Source organism: Pseudophryne corroboree, chromosome 9 (genome assembly GCF_028390025.1).
Source record: "Pseudophryne corroboree isolate aPseCor3 chromosome 9, aPseCor3.hap2, whole genome shotgun sequence".
In the NCBI taxonomy this organism is placed as follows: Eukaryota; Metazoa; Chordata; class Amphibia; order Anura; family Myobatrachidae; genus Pseudophryne; species Pseudophryne corroboree.
Window position 1 is genome coordinate 417474314 of NC_086452.1, and position 18725 is coordinate 417493038.

Here is an 18725-nt window from a genome sequence, read left to right on the forward strand (position 1 = left end):
TATGTTTCATATACACCTTATACACACAGCCTGAAGGTCATTTTAGCCAATATTTTTAATAACTTTGTGCATTAAACAAAGTGTGTGTACATTCACACAATTTATTTATGTTTCATATTCACCTTATACACACAGCCTGAAGGTCATTTAATACAATAGTTTTAATAATTTTGTGTATTAAACAAAGTCTGTGTACATTGAGCCATCAAAAAACAAAGGTTTCACTATCTCACTCTCACTAAAAAAAATCCGTATTTCGGAATATTCCGTATTTTGGAATATTTGGATATGGGATACTCAACCTGTAGTTCGTTAAATACACTGCTCAAAAAAATAAAGGGAACACTTAAACAACACAATGTAACTCCAAGTCAATCACACTTCTGTGAAATCAAACTGTCCACTTAGGAAGCAACACTGATTGATAATCAATTTCACATGCTGTTGCGCAAATGGAATAGACAACAGGTGGAAATTATAGGCAATTAGCAAGACACCCCCAATAAAGGAGTTGTTCTGCAGGTGGTGACCACAGACCACTTCTCAGCTCCTATGCTTTCTGGCTGATGTTTTGGTCACTTTTGAAAGCTGGCTTTCACTCTAGTGGTAGCATGAGACGGAGTCTACAACCCACACAAGTGGCTCAGGTAGTGCAGCTCATCCAGGATGGCACATCAATGCGAGCTGTGGCAAGAAGGTTTGCTGTGTCTGTCAGCGTAGTGTCCAGAGCATGGAGGCGCTACCAGGAGACAGGCCAGTACATCAGGAGACGTGGAGGAGGCCGTAGGAGGGCAACAACCCAGCAGCAGGACCGCTACTTCCGCCTTTGTGCAAGGAGGAACAGGAGCAGCACTGCCAGAGCCCTGCAAAATGACCTCCAGCAAGCCACAAATGTGCATGTGTCTACTCAAACGATCAGAAACAGACTCCATGAGGGTGGTATGAGGGCCCGACGTACACACGTGGGGGTTGTGCTTACAGCCCAACACCGTGCAGGACGTTTGGCATTTGCCAGAGAACACCAAGATTGGCAAATTCGCCACTGGCGCCCTGTGCTCTTCACAGATGAAAGCAGGTTCTCACTGAGCACATGTGACAGAGTCTGGAGACGCCAAGGAGAACGTTCTGCTGCCTGCAACATCCTCCAGCATGACTGGTTTGGCAGTGGGTCAGTAATGGTGTATCTGGTGGCATTTCTTTGGGGGGCCGCACAGCCCTCCACGTGCTCGCCAGAGGTAGCCTGACTGCCATTAGGTACCGAGATGAGATCCTCAGACCCCTTGTGAGACCATATGCTGGTGTGGTTGGCCCTGGGTTCCTCCTAATGCAAAGACAAAAAACCCCAAGCGCTCCGGTATCTGATAATAACACTTCTACTTGAATTGTTAAATCACACTAGTATCAAATGATTATAGTAGCAGGTAGTGACCATTAATAATCACACATCCATATGGAAGAAAGAGTATTGTTTTATTTTTATTTTTAAATATATCTACACAGAGTAACACACTTTGTCTGTTACCTATCTATAAAGTGAGTCCTAATACCGGTATACTACATATATAACAATACAACATATAACATGTAATTTTTTAAAAAGTCCAAGAGAATTTAAAATGATATCCGAAAAAGTCTAGCACCTTGAGGGATATAAGTGCTTTTATGCCTTCTCTGGTGTATCAAGTGTTAAGTCCAGAATAGTTAAATGATGTCCTTCTTAGGGAAATCCTATCAGGCTGGTGGTGTCCATATTTAAATCAAAGGGCATTTCTAATACACAGCCTGATTCGTTCTCCAAGGTTGGGGATCACCGCAACTTACTTGTAAATCTGTGGATGGCAAGGAGAGCAAAGCATCGGATGTCCGCCGGCAGACGTGTTGTGGTGCTCTAGCATCAACTAGTTTCGCCTGTCTAGCAGGCTTCGTGTGTTACTCTGTGTAGATATATTTTTAAAATAAAATAAAACAATACTCTTTCTTCCATATGGATGTGTGATTATTAATGGTCACTACCTGCTACTATAATCATTTGATACTAGTGTGATTTACCAATTCAAGTAGAAGTGTTATTATCAGATACCGGAGCGCTTGGTTTTTTTTGTCTTTGTCTAAACGTAATATTGGGAAAGGTGGATTCCCTCCATACCCCTATAGCAGCTTACGTATCTGTTAGCGACAAGCGCAGTCCTTGTTTGTCATTTTTTCCTCCTAATGCAAGACAATGCTAGACCTCATGTGGCTGGAGTGTGTCAGCAGTTCCTGCAAGACGAAGGCATTGCTGCTATGGACTGGCCCGCCCGTTCCCCAGACCTAAATCTGGTGCATCATGTCTCGCTCCATCCACCAATGCCACGTTGCACCACAGACTGTCCAGGAGTTGGCGGATGCTTTAGTCCAGGTCTGGGAGGTGATCCCTCAGGAGACCATCCACCACCTCATCAGGAGCATGCCCAGGCGTTGTAGGGAGGTCATACAGGCACGTGGAGGCCACACACACTACTGAACCTCATTTTGACTTGTTTTAAGGACATTACATCAAAGTTGGATCAGCCTGTAGTGTGTTTTTCCACTTTAATTTTGAGTGTGACTCCAAATCCAGACCTCCATGGGTTAATAAATTTGATTTCCATTGATAATTTTTGTGTGATTTTGTTGTCAGCACATTCAACTATGTAAAGAACAAAGTATTTAATAAGAATATTTCATTCATTCAGATCTAGGATGTGTTATTTTATTGTTCCCTTTATTTTTTTGAGCAGTGTGTATTGGAGTCTAAGGGGGCAATTCAATTGTTTTCTCCCACGGCTACTACTAGGGAGTGCAAAATGGAGCAATTCAACTCTTGTTCAATGTAGACACCCGCTAACTGTGTGGTGTGACATTTATTCTCGCTGTCTCCTGTGGTGTGAGAAGAATTGTGTGCAAAGTCTGTGGTTTAGGCGTACTGGAAAACTAGCGAGGGATCAGAGGCAAGCAGCCTCCATAATGATATGGTTACATTTATTGAGAGTTGTCAAAGATTAAGGACCGGATGTAATGATGCCAGAGGTGCAAGATTTATTTTTTTTAAAGAGGCAATCACTTACAAGCCATGGTTTTGCCGTGTAAGTGATTGCCCCTTTAAAAAACCTCCGAGATTGGCCGGCCTCTCGCACTTCCGGCGTTCTCTGGCATCATTACATCCGGCCCTAGGTTTGTTTGATTTCTGGAGGAATGGGACCTTCGAGTTGACTTAATAAATAAGAGCACCGAGACATTAATTGTGAATAGAAAAAAGGTATTTTAACCATCATCAGCATAGATGGCCGTTAGTTTATATTTGTGTGTTGTTGTTTTATGTTTGTCCATTGTAGTTTCTTAGTTAAGGGGAGATGTATTAAGTCTTGGCGAGAGAGAAAGTGAAGTAGTTGCCCAAAGCACCCAATGTTTGGGCAGTTGATTTGGTATATTTCCTTTAGGTTTTCCTTCAGGTTAAGGTTCCTATTTTAGATTTAAAACTCAGTCCATTGTCTTGTCTTCCAGGCCGGCGGCACAGCTGGCATGTGTGTGGACCTCATCTTATTTCCACTTGACACCTTTAAAACCAGACTGCAAAGCCCTCAGGGATTTTCCAAATCCGGTGGTTTCCGTGGCATCTATGCGGGCGTTCCTTCCACTGCTATCGGATCTTTTCCAAATGGTAAAATCATCATTTTATTTTCCTTTCCTTGTTAAACATTTATACACAGAATGGTATTTTGTATTTCTAAATTGAAAGCCAACTCACCTGGAGGTACCCCAAGTTCCTCTAATATGGCACTACAGGGATCCGCATAATCAATTTAATTGTCCATGTAAGGGAGGGGTTACTCTAGACAAGATCAAATAAACAAATTCCCCCAACACACCACAATGGGCCAGCAAAAGAGACTTACATCCTACATGATAATAGCAATACAGAGATCTCCATTACATACATTTGCAACCCCAACTAAGATAAAAATTCAATATAAATAGAAAAGGGGAAAGCACATATGCATGAATTAATATAATAAAACTAAAAGGTGTCTGTGCGAGCCATTCCATTTCTGTAAACTATACATTTATAACAAAGATGAATAGTATAGAGTGTTTATGAATAAAAACACATAACTTTATTATTCACAATTGTGACAAAATGGCATATAAAAAGATAACATATTAAAACATAACAAAGTATTGCACTAATCCCAATGGATTTGTCCTAATGGAGTTGGTGAAAGCACCACCGCACAAGGCTTTTTCCTCTGGAGGCTGAGTAGGGAGTCCAAATAGTGCATTCAAGAAACGATATCCATGTCGTCCAAACGACGCGTTTCGGAGAGAAATCTCCTTTATCAAGCTTGATAAAGGAGATTTCTCTCCGAAACGCGTCGTTTGGACGACATGGATATCGTTTCTTGAATGCACTATTTGGACTCCCTACTCAGCCTCCAGAGGAAAAAGCCTTGTGCGGTGGTGCTTTTACCAACTCCATTAGGACCGGAATGCTTTTTGCCTAAAAAGCTCTCGGCCCACCGCAAATCCTTAAGAGGGTGAGAATCCATTGGGATTAGTGCAATACTTTGTTATGTTTTAATATGTTATCTTTTTATATGCCATTTTGTCACAATTGTGAATAATAAAGTTATGTGTTTTTATTCATAAACACTCTATACCAGGCATGTCCAAACTGCGGCCCTCCAGCTGTTGTGAAACTACATATCCCAGCATGCCCTGACACAGTTTTGCTGTCAGAGAATGCTAAAGCTGTGTCGGGGCATGCTGGGATGTGTAGTTTCTCAACAGCTGGAGGGCCGCAGTTTGGACATGCCTGCTCTATACTATTCATCTTTGTTATAAGGGCGCCTTTCTGCACATATCCATCTATTTTCTGGTTGCTTTGGTATTTAGGGATAAGGTGTTCCCTTGGTGATATGTGACGACTGCCTTTTTAACATTCATAGCGCATTTTAAACAAATTACATTTCTTTTGGGTAAACTATACATTTGCAACCCGCCAGAGTGCGTGACTCGGAATCAGACCTATTACTGGAAAACGCAAACACGCTTTGGGAGGCATCGGTGTTGAGTGCAGTTAACACTAGTTTCTCTGACGTCCTAAGTGGATGCTGGGACTCCGTAAGGACCATGGGGAATAGCGGCTCCGCAGGAGACTGGGCACAACTAAAAGAAAGCTTTAGACTACTGGTGTGCACTGGCTCCTCCCACTATGACCCTCCTCCAGACTTCAGTTAGAATCATGTGCCCGGCTGAGCTGGATGCACACTAGGGGCTCTCCTGAGCTCCTAGAAAGAAAGTATATTTTAGGTTTTTTATTTTACAGTAAGATCTGCTGGCAACAGACTCACTGCAGCGAGGGATGTTCCGGAAAATCGGCGGCCGAAGACTTCTGTCTTCAACAAGGTAGCGCACAGCACTGCAGCTCCTCATGCACACCTCACACTCCGGTCACTGATGGGTGCAGGACGCTGGGGGGGGCGCCCTGAGGGCAATATAATACACCTTGGCTGGCAAATCTACACCATATATAGTCAGGAAGGCTATATAGGTGTAAAAATACCCCTGCCAGAATTCCAGAAAAAGCGGGAGAAGTCAGCCGGAAAAGGGGCGGGGCCATCTCCCTCAGCACACTGGCGCCACTTTTCCCTCACAGCTGGAAGGACGCTCCCTGGCTCTCCCCTGCAGTGTCAAGCTACATATAGGGTAAAAAAGAGAGGGGGGGCACTAAATTTAGGCGCATTATGTGTATATATATATATATCTCCTATATAATAGCCCAGATCTGTGACTCTGTGCCTGGCCGTAACGCTGGGCGGAGTCACAGATCTGGGCGGAGTCACAGATGGAGGAGAGGTGGCTGGATGCAGGGCAGGATCAGGAGATAACGGCGCCGGCACGCTCCTCCTGGCTCCTGCACACGGCGGGTACTGGGGTGAGGGCTGTCACTCTCGGCCGCCAGGGCCCCTCCCTCACATTGATGCCATCATGAGAGCAGCAGGAGCCGCCAGAGCGGTTTACAGGCCACAACTGCTGCTGCGCCCCGCCACCTGCCCTCCCCCAGGCGGCCGGCTCTGCTCAGGAAACCAGTGGGGCGCACAACTGTCACTGCCGGTAGGTGAGGGGGAGGCGGCGGCATCCCCGTGCGGCCGATGCTGGGGTCTCTGTCTCCCTATTTGTCTCCATCCGGCCCACACACCCACCTGCCGCCATTGCGCCTGCGCAGTACATCAGGGGGGAGAGGGACAGAGAGGAGGGGGCTGCAGCACAGACCCAGCCACATGTTAGTAACAGGCTCCCACGTCCTATGTTGGGATGGGAGCTGGTGACATAACTGCACTTACCACAATGACAAATCCAAAGTACAACCAAAAACAAAATGTACAGGGGCAGTATAAACAGGTCAGCCTATGGAGCTCGCTCCCACGTGGCTAAATGTATTGCTGGCCAAAACAGTCCCATCACACACCCGCCCCTCTCCCACCTGCAGCTCTCCCGGACCCCCTCCCCCATCCACAGCACCCCCGCACCTGCCCCTCCCCCACCCGTGGCACCTCCAGACTCCCTATCCCACCCGCCGCACCACCGCACCCACCCCTCCACCACCCGCAGCACCTATGGATCCCATCCCCTATCAGCCACGTCCCCGCACCTGCAACTCCGCCACCCGCGACAACCCCACCCCTCCCCCATCCGCGGCACCTCCCGACCCCCTATTCCACTCGCTGCACCCCAGCACCCGCACCCTCCCCACCCGCAACGCCACCGGAACCCCTCCCCAATCCACCACACCCCGCCCCTCCCCCACCCGCAACGGCACCGGAACTCATCCACAGCCCCCACTCCCCCGCCCCTCCACCAGCCGCAACACCTCCCCAACCCCTCCCCAATCCACAGTACTCACCCCTCCCCCACCCGCCCCTCCATCACCCACCCACAGCACCTCCACACCCCCGACTCCATCCGCAGCCACTTATCCCTCCCCCACCCACTGCATCTACAGACCCCTTCCGCGGCACCCCGCAACTACCCCTACCCCACCCGCAACACCTCTGGAACCCGCAACACCTCTGGAACCCCTCACCCAACCGCACCCCACCCTGCACCAGCCCCTCCCCCAAACGCACCCAAAAAAATAAAAAAATGTAAAGGTGCAGTAAATACAGGGCAGTCAATGGAGGTCACTTCCACGTGGATAAATGTATTGCTGGGCACAACAGTCCCGTCACACATCCGCCCCTCCCCCACCTGCAGCTCCCCCAGACCCACACCCCCATCCACGGCACCCCCCACCCGCCCCTCCCCCAGCCGTGGCACCTCCAGACCCCCTACCCCACCTGCCGCACCACCGCACCCACCCCTCCACCACCCACAGCGCCTATGGACCCCATCCTCCATCGCCCACACCCCCGTACCTGCCACTCCCCAACCCGCGTCAACCCCACCCCTCCCCCACCCACAACACCTCCCAACCCCCATTCCACTTGCGGCAGCCCAGCACCCGCACCTCCACCTCACCCCCCCCCCCACACCCCCGCCCCTCCCCCACCCACAGCACCTCTGGAACTCATCCACAGCTCACACTCCCCCGCCCCTCTACCAGCGGCAACACCTCCCCAACCCCTCCCAAATCCGCAGTACCCACTCCTCCCGCACCCGCCCCTCCCCCACAGCACCTCCGGACCCCCGCCTCCATCTGCAGCCACTCATCCCCCACCCACTGCATCTACAGACCCCTTCCGCAGCACCCCGCAACTACCCCTCCCCCACCCGCAACACCTCTGGAACCCCTCACCCAACCCCCCTCTCCCCCCCCCGCACCCGCTCCTCTGCCAAACGCACCCAAAAAAAAATAAAAAAATTAAAAGGTGCAGTATAGACAGGCCAGCCTATGGAGCTCACTTCCACGTGGCTAAATGTATTGCTGGCCAAAACAGTCCCGTCACACACCCGCCCCTCCCCCACCTGCAGCTCTCCCGGACCCCCTCCCCCATCCACGGCACCCCGCACCCGCCCCTCTCCCACCCGTGGCGCCTCTTGACCCCCTACCCCACGCGCCGCACCACCACCCACAGCGCCTATGGTCCCCATCCACCATCAGCGACACCCCCGCACCTGGCACTCCCCTACCCGCATCAACCTTGCCCCTCCCCCACCCACAGCACCTCCCGACCCCTATTCGACTCGCGGCACACCAGCACCCGAACCTTCCCCACCCACAGCGCCACCGGGACCCCTCCCCTATCCTCCACTGCACCTCCCCTCCCCCACCCGCAGCGCCTCCGGAACTCATCTACGACCCTCACTCCCCCGCCCCTCTCCCAGCCGCAGCACATCCCTCCCACCTCCCCCCAACCGCAGTACCCACCCCTACCCCACCCACAGCACCTCCGGACCCCCGCCTGCATCTGTGCACCACCCGCAGCCACTCATCCCCCACCCACAGCATCAACAGACCCATTCCGCGGCACCCCGCAACCACCCCTTCCCCACCCGCAGCACCTCTGGAACCCGGACCCAACCGCAACCCCTTGCACCCACCCCCCCTTCACCTGCCCCTCCACCATGCACAACACCTCCAAACCCCCTCTTTCATCTGTGGCCCCCCACACCCGCCCCTCACCCACCAGCAACATCTACAGACCGCCTCCCCCATCCGCCCCACCTGCAGTCTCTCTGGACCCCTCCACCATCCGCACCCCCTCTTCTCCCCCACCCGCAGTACCTCTGGACCCCCTCCAACATCCACAGCCCACCTCTCCACCACACGCAGCACCTTGGACACCATCCGCAGCCGCTACCAGTGAGTCACTAAATCAGGGGTGATCAGCGGCACGGAGAGGCACCTCCACTTCACGCCTGGTGCCCCCCCCGCTGATCTTACACCTAAATTCTGTACATCGTGCCCTGCAGGTGCTGTTCACGTGGTCGCAAGGGGCTATGCCCCCTTCACCATCGGACGCCCTTTTGTTGCGCAAAATTTAACCACTAACAAAACTAGGAATGGTGGTAATACTCCATATAATACAAATATTGAACGGCAGAAAGGCGTGCAGGAGTGAAGGGGGCGTAGCCCCTTGCGACGGAGTGAAGAGCGCCCGTAGGGCGCGATGAACCCCCTAGTGTATATATATATATATATATATATATATATAGAGGAATTGGTGACAATAAGCGCCCAAGAGTGAGGTTTATAAAATAAGGTAAGTATAGATGAAGGTATCAAGAGTGGGTATATTAAAATTAATTAGAGAAACTTATCTGAAGACCAGAGAAGCTAATTTCAGGCGATGCTTCTTGGATGATTAGTACATGTTGAAGAAAAGAAGAGCAAACATAGTGTGTACTGTTTTGTACAATATCAAAGTAAAATACTGACGATAAAACACTTAGGCTTAATTAGGGAAATAGCATATTCCCAAGTATATAATCAATATGTAGCCTTGGCAGTATGTGTATAAAAACTCAAATTATTTAATACAAGGAATGACATAAAAATACATAAAAATGCATAAAAATATGTGAATAGCTGTATATCATGCGTACAGGATTAAAGATAAAATCTAGCTTATCTGTCCATAAATAACTGGAATGCATGCGTACAGAATTCAGAGTGATAAAATGGCTTATCTGTCCATAAGAGGAAGTGACAGCAGGTAGTCCCAACGCGTTTCGTCCGTCTTCAGCAGGACTTCATCAAGGGATTCCCTTGATGAAGTCCTGCTGAAGACGGACGAAACGCGTTGGAACTATTACTGAAATTAGCTTCTCTGGTCTTCAGATAAGTTTCTCTAATTAATTTTAATATACCCACTCTTGATACCTTCATCTATACTTACCTTATTTTATAAACCTCACTCTTGGGCGCTTATTGTCACCAATTCCTCTAAATTTTTATGTGTGCATGCCAAGCACATTTCCCTGTATGATAAGCTGCCGCTCACCTAACATTGTGAGAAGTGTGTATCTATTTTCTTACAAAAAGGTTATTTATATATAAAAAAATTTCTTTAGCTAACACAAAGCCGCACCTAAGCGCCGAAGTCTCTATTTCTATATATATATATATATATATATATATATATATATATATATATATATATATATATATATATATAATAAGCAGCTATAAGGGAAAAAACACTCATTTATAGTGGGATCCCTGTGTTATATAGCGCTCTGGTGTGTGCTGGCATACTCTCTCTCTGTCTCCCCAAAGGGCTTTGTGGGGTCCTGTCCTCTGTCAGAGCATTCCCTGTGTGTATGCGGTGTGTCGGTACGGCTGTGTCGACATGTTTGATGAGGAGGCTTATGTGGAGGCGGAGCAGATGCCGATAAATGTGATGTCACCCCCTGCGGGGTCGACACCTGAGTGGATGGTTCTGTGGAAGGAATTACGTGACAGCGTCGACTCCTTGCATAAAAGGTTTGACGACATACCAAATATGGGACAGCCGGCTTCTCAGCCTGTGCCTGCCCAGGCGTCTCAAAAGCCATCAGGGGCTCTAAAACGCCCCCTACCTCAGATGGCAGACACAGATGTCGACACGGATACTGAATCCAGTGTCGACGACGATGAGACTAATGTATCTTCCAATAGGGCCACACGTTATATGATTGAGGCAATGAAAAATGTGTTGCATATTTCTGAAGGGTATTATGTTTGGAGAGAAAAAACTACCAGTTGTTTTTCCTCCATCTGAGGAATTAAATGAAGTGTGTGAAGAAGCGTGGGCTTCCCCCGATAAGAAACTGGTAATTTCTAAGAGGTTACTAATGGCGTACCCTTTCCCGCCAGAGGATAGATCACGTTGGGAAACATCCCCTAGGGTGGATAAAGCGCTCACACGCTTGTCAAAGAAGGTGGCACTACCGTCTCCGGATACGGCCGCCCTGAAGGAATCTGCTGATAGAAAGCAGGAGGCTATCCTGAAGTCTATATATACACACACAGGTGTTATACTGAGACCAGCTATTGCTTCAGCATGGATGTGCAGTGCTACAGCTGCGTGGTCAGATTCCCTGTCAGAAAATATTGATACCCTAGACAGGGACACTATATTGCTAACCGTAGAGCATATTAAAGACGCACTCTTATACATGAGGGATGCACAGAGGGATATTTGCCGGCTGGCATCTAAAATAAGTGCAATGTCCATTTCTGCCAGGAGAGGGTTATGGACTCGGCAGTGGACAGGAGATGCAGATTCTAAAAGGCACATGGAAGTTTTGCCTTATAAGGGTGAGGAGTTGTTCGGGGATGGTCTCTCGGACCTCGTTTCCACAGCAACAGCTGGGAAGTCTACATTTTTACCCCATGTCCCCTCACAGCCAAAGAAAGCACCGTATTATCAGGTACAGTCCTTTCGGCCCAATAAGGGCAAGCGGGTTAAAGGCGCGTCCTTTCTGCCCAGAGGCAGAGGTAGAGGGAAAAAGCTGCAGCATACAGCCAGTTCCCAGGAGCAAAAGTCCTCCCCCGCTTCCTCTAAGTCCACAGCATGACGCTGGGGCTCCACAGGCGGAGCCAGGTACGGTGGGGGCCCGTCTCAAAAATTTCAGCGATCAGTGGGCTCGCTCACGGGTGGATCCCTGGATCTTTCAAGTAGTATCTCAGGGGTACAAGCTGGAATTCGAGACGTCTCCCCCCCGCCGTTTCCTCAAATCTGCCTTGCCAACAACTCCCTCAGGTAGGGAGGCAGTGTTAGAGGCAATTCACAAGCTGTATTCCCAGCAGGTGATAGTAAAGGTGCCCCTACTTCAACAAGGACGGGGTTACTATTCCACAATGTTTGTGGTACCGAAACCGGACGGTTCGGTGAGACCCATTTTAAATTTGAAATCCTTGAACACGTATATAAAAAAATTCAAGTTCAAGATGGAATCGCTCAGGGCGGTTATTGCAAGCCTGGACGAGGGGGATTACATGGTATCACTGGACATCAAGGATGCTTACCTGCATGTCCCCATTTACCATCCTCACCAGGAGTACCTCAGATTTGTGGTACAGGATTGTCATTACCAATTCCAGACGTTGCCGTTCGGTCTATCCACGGCTCCGAGGGTCTTTACCAAGGTAAAGGCCGAAATGATGATACTCCTTCGAAAGAAGGGAGTTTTAATTATCCCGTACTTGGACGATCTCCTGATAAAGGCGAGGTCCAGGGAGCAGTTGTTGGTCGGGGTAGCACTATCTCGGGAGGTGCTACAACAGCACGGCTGGATTCTAAATATTCCAAAGTCACAGCTGGTCCCTACGACACGTCTACTGTTCCTGGGGATGGTTCTGGACACAGAACAGAAAAAAGTGTTTCTCCCGGAGGAGAAGGCCAAGGAGCTGTCATCTCTAGTCAGAGGCCTCCTAAAACCAAAACAGGTGTCGGTGCATCACTGCACGCGGATCCTGGGAAAGATGGTAGCTTACTACGAAGCAATTCCATTCGGCAGGTTCCATGCAAGAACCTTTCAGTGGGACCTGTTGGACAAGTGGTCCAGATCGCATCTTCAGATGCATCGGCTGATAACCCTGTCTCCAAGGACCAGGGTGTCTCTGCTGTGGTGGCTGCAGAGTGCTCATCTTCGAGAGGGCCGCAGATTCGACATACAGGACTGGGTCCTGGTGACCACGGATGCCAGCCTTCGAGGCTGGGGGGCAGTCACACAGGGAAGAAACTTCCAAGGACTATGGTCAAGTCAGGAGACTTCCCTGCACATAAATATTCTGGAGCTGAGGGCCATTTACAATGCCCTAAGTCAGGCAAAACTCCTGCTTCAAAACCAGCCGGTACTGATCCAGTCAGACAACATCACGGCGGTCGCCCATGTAAACCGACAGGGCGGCACGAGAAGCAGGACGGCGATGGCAGAAGCCACAAGGATTCTCCGATGGGCGGAAAATCACGTGTTAGCACTGTCAGCACTGTTCATTCCGGGAGTGGACAACTGGGAAGCAGACTTCCTCAGCAGGCACGACCTCCACCCGGGAGAGTGGGGACTTCATCCAGAAGTCTTCCAACTGATTGTAAACCGTTGGGAAAGGCCACAGGTGGACATGATGGCGTCCAGCCTAAACAAAAAGCTAGAAAGATATTGCGCCAGGTCAAGAGACCCGCAGGCGATAGCTGTGGACGCTCTAGTGACACTGTGGGTGTACCGGTCGGTTTATGTGTTCCCTCCTCTTCCTCTCATACCAAAGGTACTGAGGATAATAAGGAGAAGAGGAGTAAGAACTATACTCATTGTTCCGGATTGGCCAAGAAGAGCTTGGTACCCGGAACTTCAAGAAATGATCTCAGAGGACCCATGGCCTCTGCCGCTCAGACAGGACCTGCTGCAGCAGGGGCCCTGTCTGTTCCAAGACTTACCGCGGCTGCGTTTGACGGCAAGGCGGTTGAACACCGGATCCTGAAGGAAAAGGGCATTCCGGAGAAAGTCATTTCTACGCTGATTAAAGCTAGGAAAGAAGTAACCGCAAACCATTATCACCGCATATGGCGAAAATATGTTGCGTGGTGTGAGGCCAGGAAGGCCCCAACGGAAGAATTTCAGCTGGGCCGTTTCCTGCACTTCCTACAGTCAGGGGTTACTATGGGCCTAAAATTGGGTTCCATTACGGTCCAGATTTCGGCTCTATCGATTTTCTTCCAGAGAGAACTGGCCTGACTACCTGAAGTTCAAACTTTTGTTAAGGGAGTGCTGCATATTCAGCCCCCTTTTGTGCCTCCAGTGGCACCTTGGGATCTCAACGTGGTGTTGGATTTCCTAAAGTCACATTGGTTTGAGTCACTTAAAACCGTGGAATTGAAGTATCTCACGTGGAAAGTGGTCATGTAGTTGGCCTTGGCTTCGGCCAGGCGTGTATCAGAATTGGCGGCTTTGTCATGTAAAAGCCCTTATCTGATTTTCCATATGGATAGGGCAGAATTGAGGACTCGTCCCCAATTTCTCCCTAAGGTGGTATCAGCCTTTCATTTGAACCAACCTATCGTGGTGCCTGCGGCTACTAAAGACTTGGAGGCTTCCAAGTTGTTGGACGTAGTCAGGGCCCTGAAAATTTATGTTTCCAGGACAGCTGGAGTCAGAAAGACTGACTCCCTATTTATCCTGTATGCGCCCAACAAGTTGGGTGCACCTGCTTCAAAGCAGACTATTGCTCGCTGGATCTGTAGTACGATTCAGCTTGCACATTCTGCGGCTGGACTGCCGCATCCTAAATCAGTGAAAGCCCATTCCACGAGGAAGGTGGGCTCTTCTTGGGCGGCTGCCTGAGGGGTCTCGGCTCTACAACTTTGCCGAGCAGCTACTTGGTCGGGGTCAAACACATTTGCTAAATTCTACAAGTTTGACACCCTGGCTGAGGAGGACCTAGAGTTTGCCCATTCGGTGCTGCAGAGTCATCCGCACTCTCCCTCCCGTTTGGGAGCTTTGGTATAATCCCCATGGTCCTTACGGAGTCCCAGCATCCACTTAGGACGTCAGAGAAAATAAGAATTTACTTACCGATAATTCTATTTCTCGTAGTCCGTAGTGGATGCTGGGCGCCCATCCCAAGTGCGGATTGTCTGCAATACTTGTATATAGTTATTGTTTAACTAAAGGGTTATTGTTGAGCCATCTATTGAGAGGCTCAGTTGTTATCATACTGTTAACTGGGTATTGTATCACGAGTTATACGGTGTGATTGGTGTGGCTGGTATGAGTCTTACCCGGGATTCAAAATCCTTCCTTATTGTGTCAGCTCTTCCGGGCACAGTATCCTAACTGAATTCTGGAGGAGGGTCATAGTGGGAGGAGCCAGTGCACACCAGTAGTCTAAAGCTTTCTTTTAGTTGTGCCCAGTCTCCTGCGGAGCCGCTATTCCCCATGGTCCTTACGGAGTCCCAGCATCCACTACGGACTACGAGAAATAGAATTACCGGTGAGTAAATTCTTATTTCTCTGACGTCCTAGTGGATGCTGGGAACTCCGTAAGGACCAAGGGGAATAGCGGCTCCGCAGGAGACTGGGCACAAAAGTAAAGCTTTAGGACTACCTGGTGTGCACTGGCTCCTCCCCCTATGACCCTCCTCCAAGCCTCAGTTAGATTTTTGTGCCCGACCGAGAAGGGTGCACACTAGGGGCTCTCCTGAGCTCTTAGTGAAAGTTTAGTTTTAGGTTTTTAATTTTCAGTGAGACCTGCTGGCAACAGGCTCACTGCATCGAGGGTCTAAGGGGAGAAGAAGCGAACTCACCTGCGTGCAGAGTGGATTGGGCTTCTTAGGCTACTGGACACCATTAGCTTCAGAGGGACCGAACACAGGCCCAGCCTCGGAGTCCGGTCCCAGAGCCGCGCCGCCGGCCCCCTTACAGAGCCAGAAGCAAGAAGAGGTCCGGAAAATCGGCGGCAGAAGACATCCTGTCTTCACCAAGGTAGCGCACAGCACTGCAGCTGTGCGCCATTGCTCCTCAGCACACTTCACACTCCGGTCAAAGAGGGTGCAGGGCGCTAGGGGGGGGGCGCCCTGAGCAGCAATAGAAACACCTTGGCTGGCGAAAATACATCACATATAGCCCCCAGGGCTATATGGATGAATTTTAACCCCTGCCAGATTCCACATAAAAGCGGGAGAAAAGGCCGCCGAGAAGGGGGCGGAGCCTATCTCCTCAGCACACAGGCGCCATTTTCCTTCACAGCTCCGCTGAAAGGACGTCTCCCTGACTCTCCCCTGCAGTCCTGCACTACAGAAACAGGGTAAAAAAGAGAGGGGGGCACTAATTGGCGTAATAATTACAAATAGCAGCTATAAGGGGGAAAAACACTTATTTAAGGTTATCCCTGTATATATATATATAGCGCTCTGGTGTGTGCTGGCATACTCTCCCTCTGTCTCCCCAAAGGGCTAGTGGGGTCCTGTCCTCTGTCAGAGCATTCCCTGTGTGTGTGCTGTGTGTCGGTACGTTGTGTCGACATGTATGAGGAGGAAAATGATGTGGAGGCGGGGCAATTGCCTATAATAGAGATGTCACCACCTAGGGAGTTGACACCTGAGTGGATGATCTTATGGAAGGAATTACGTGACAGTGTCAGCTCTTTGCAAAAAACAGTTGACGACATAAGACAGCCGGCTACTCAGCTTGTGCCTGTCCGGGCGTCTCAAAAGCCATCAGGGGCTCTAAAACGCCCGTTACCTCAGATGGTAGATACAGACGTCGACACGGATACTGACTCCAGTGTCGACGGGGAAGAGACAAACGTGACTTCCAGTAGGGCCACACGTTACATGATTGAGGCAATGAAAAATGTTTTACATATTTCTGATAATACTAATACCACTAAAAAGGGTATTATGTTCGGTGAGAAAAAACTACCTGTAGTTTTTCCTGAATCTGAGGAATTAAATGAGGTGTGTGATGAAGCGTGGGTTTCCCCCGATAAAAAACTGATAATTCCTAAAAAATTATTGGCATTATATCCTTTCCCGCCAGAGATTAGGGCGCGTTGGGAAACACCCCCTAGGGTGGATAAAGCACTCACACGCTTATCAAAACAGGTGGCTCTACCCTCTCCTGAGACGGCCGCCCTTAAGGATCCTGCTGATAGAAAGCAGGAAGGTATCCTAAAATGTATTTACACACATACTGGTGTTATACTGCGACCGGCAATCGCCTCAGCCTGGATGTGCAGTGCTGGTTTGGCTTGGTCGGATTCCCTGACTGAAAATATTGATACCCTAGACAGGGACAGTATATTACTGACTATAGAGCATTTAAAAGATGCATTTCTATATATGCGTGATGCACAGCGGGATATTTGCCGACTGGCATCAAGAGTAAGTGCGCTGTCCATTTCTGCCAGAAGAGGGTTATGGACGCGACAGTGGTCAGGTGATGTGGATTCCAAACGGCATATGGAAGTATTGCCTTATAAAGGGGAGGAGTTATTTGGGGTAGGTCTGTCAGATCTGGTGGCCACGGCAACAGCTGGGAAATCCACATTTTTACCCCAGGTCGCCTCTCAACATAAGAAGACGCCGTATTATCAGGCGCAGTCCTTTCGTCCCCATAAGGGCAAGCGAGCGAAAGGCTCCTCATTTCTGCCCCGGGGCAGAGGAAGGGGAAAAAGGCTGCAACAGACAGCAAATCCCCAAGAACAGAAGCCCTCTCCCGCTTCTGCCAAGTCCTCAGCATGACGCTGGGGCTTTACAAGCGGACTTAGGCACGGTGGGGGCACGTCTCAAGAATTTCAGCGCGCAGTGGGCTCACTCGCAGGTAGACCCCTGGGTCCTTCAGGTGGTATCTCAGGGGTACAAATTGGAATTCGAGACACCTCCCCCTCGCCGGTTCCTAAAGTCTGCTTTACCGACGTCTCCCTCCGACAGGGAGGCGGTATTGGAGGCCATTCACAAGCTGTATTCTCAGCAGGTGATAATCAAGGTACCCCTCCTGCAACAGGGCAAGGGGTATTATTCAACGCTGCTTGTGGTACCGAAGCCGGACGGCTCGGTGAGACCTATTTTTAAATCTGAAATCTTTGAACACTTACATACAAAGGTTCAAGTTCAAGATGGAGTCACTCAGAGCAGTGATCGCGAACCTGGAAGAAGGGGACTATATGGTGTCTCTGGACATCACGGATGCTTACCTCCATGTCCCAATTTACCCTTCTCACCAAGGGTACCTCAGGTTTGTGGTACAGAACTGTCACTATCAGTTTCAGACGCTGCCGTTTGGATTGTCCACGGCACCCCGGGTCTTTACCAAGGTAATGGCCGAAATGATGATACTTCTTCGAAGAGAAGGCGTCTTAATTATCCCTTACTTGGACGATCTCCTGATAAGGGCAAGATCCAAGGAACGGTTAGTAGTCGGAGTAGCACTATCTCAAGTAGTGTTACGACAGCACGGGTGGGTTCTAAATATCCCAAAATCACAGCTGATTCCGACGACACGTCTGCTGTTCCTAGGGATGATTCTGGACACAGTCCAGAAAAAGGTGTTTCTTCCGGAAGAAAAAGCCAGGGAGTTATCCGAGTTAGTCAGAAACCTCCTGAAACCAGACCGGGTCTCAGTGCATCAGTGCACAAGGGTCCTGGGAAAAATGGTGGCTTCCTACGAAGCGATTCCATTCGGCAGATTCCACGCAAGAACATTTCAGTGGGATCTGCTGGACAAATGGTCCGGATCGCATCTTCACATGCATCAGCGGATAACCCTGTCCCCAAGGACAAGAGTGTCTCTCCTGTGGTGGTTGCAGAGTGCTCATCTTCTAGAGGGCCGCAGATTCGGCATTCAGGACTGGATCCTGGTGACCACGGATGCCAGCCTGAGAGGCTGGGTAGCAGTCACACAGGGAAGAAATTTCCAGGGCTTGTGGTCAAGCCTGGAAACGTCACTTCACATAAATATCCTGGAACTAAGGGCCATTTACAATGCTCTAAGCCAAGCAAGACCTCTGCTTCAGGGTCAGCCGGTGTTGATCCAGTCGGACAACATCACGGCAGTCGCCCACGTAAACAGACAGGGCGGCACGAGAAGCAGGAGGGCAATGGCAGAAGCTGCAAGGATTCTTCGCTGGGCGGAAAATCATGTGATAGCACTGTCAGCAGTGTTCATTCCGGGAGTGGACAACTGGGAAGCAGACTTCCTCAGCAGACACGACCTCCACCCGGGAGAGTGGGGACTTCATCCAGAAGTCTTCCACATGATTGTAAACCGTTGGGAAAAACCAAAGG

The 18725-nt window shown here is 49.8% G+C and overlaps 1 protein-coding gene across 1 annotated transcript in view; it reads left to right on the forward strand.

The window, feature by feature from the left end:
- SLC25A26 (solute carrier family 25 member 26) overlaps positions 1 to 18725 on the forward strand; it is a 386727-nt gene that overhangs the window by 11371 nt on the left and 356631 nt on the right. Inside the window, exon 2 of the mRNA XM_063940924.1 lies at positions 3523 to 3679. Within this exon, the coding sequence (XP_063796994.1) occupies positions 3523 to 3679 (157 nt within the window). The remainder of the gene's footprint in view (positions 1 to 3522; positions 3680 to 18725) is intronic.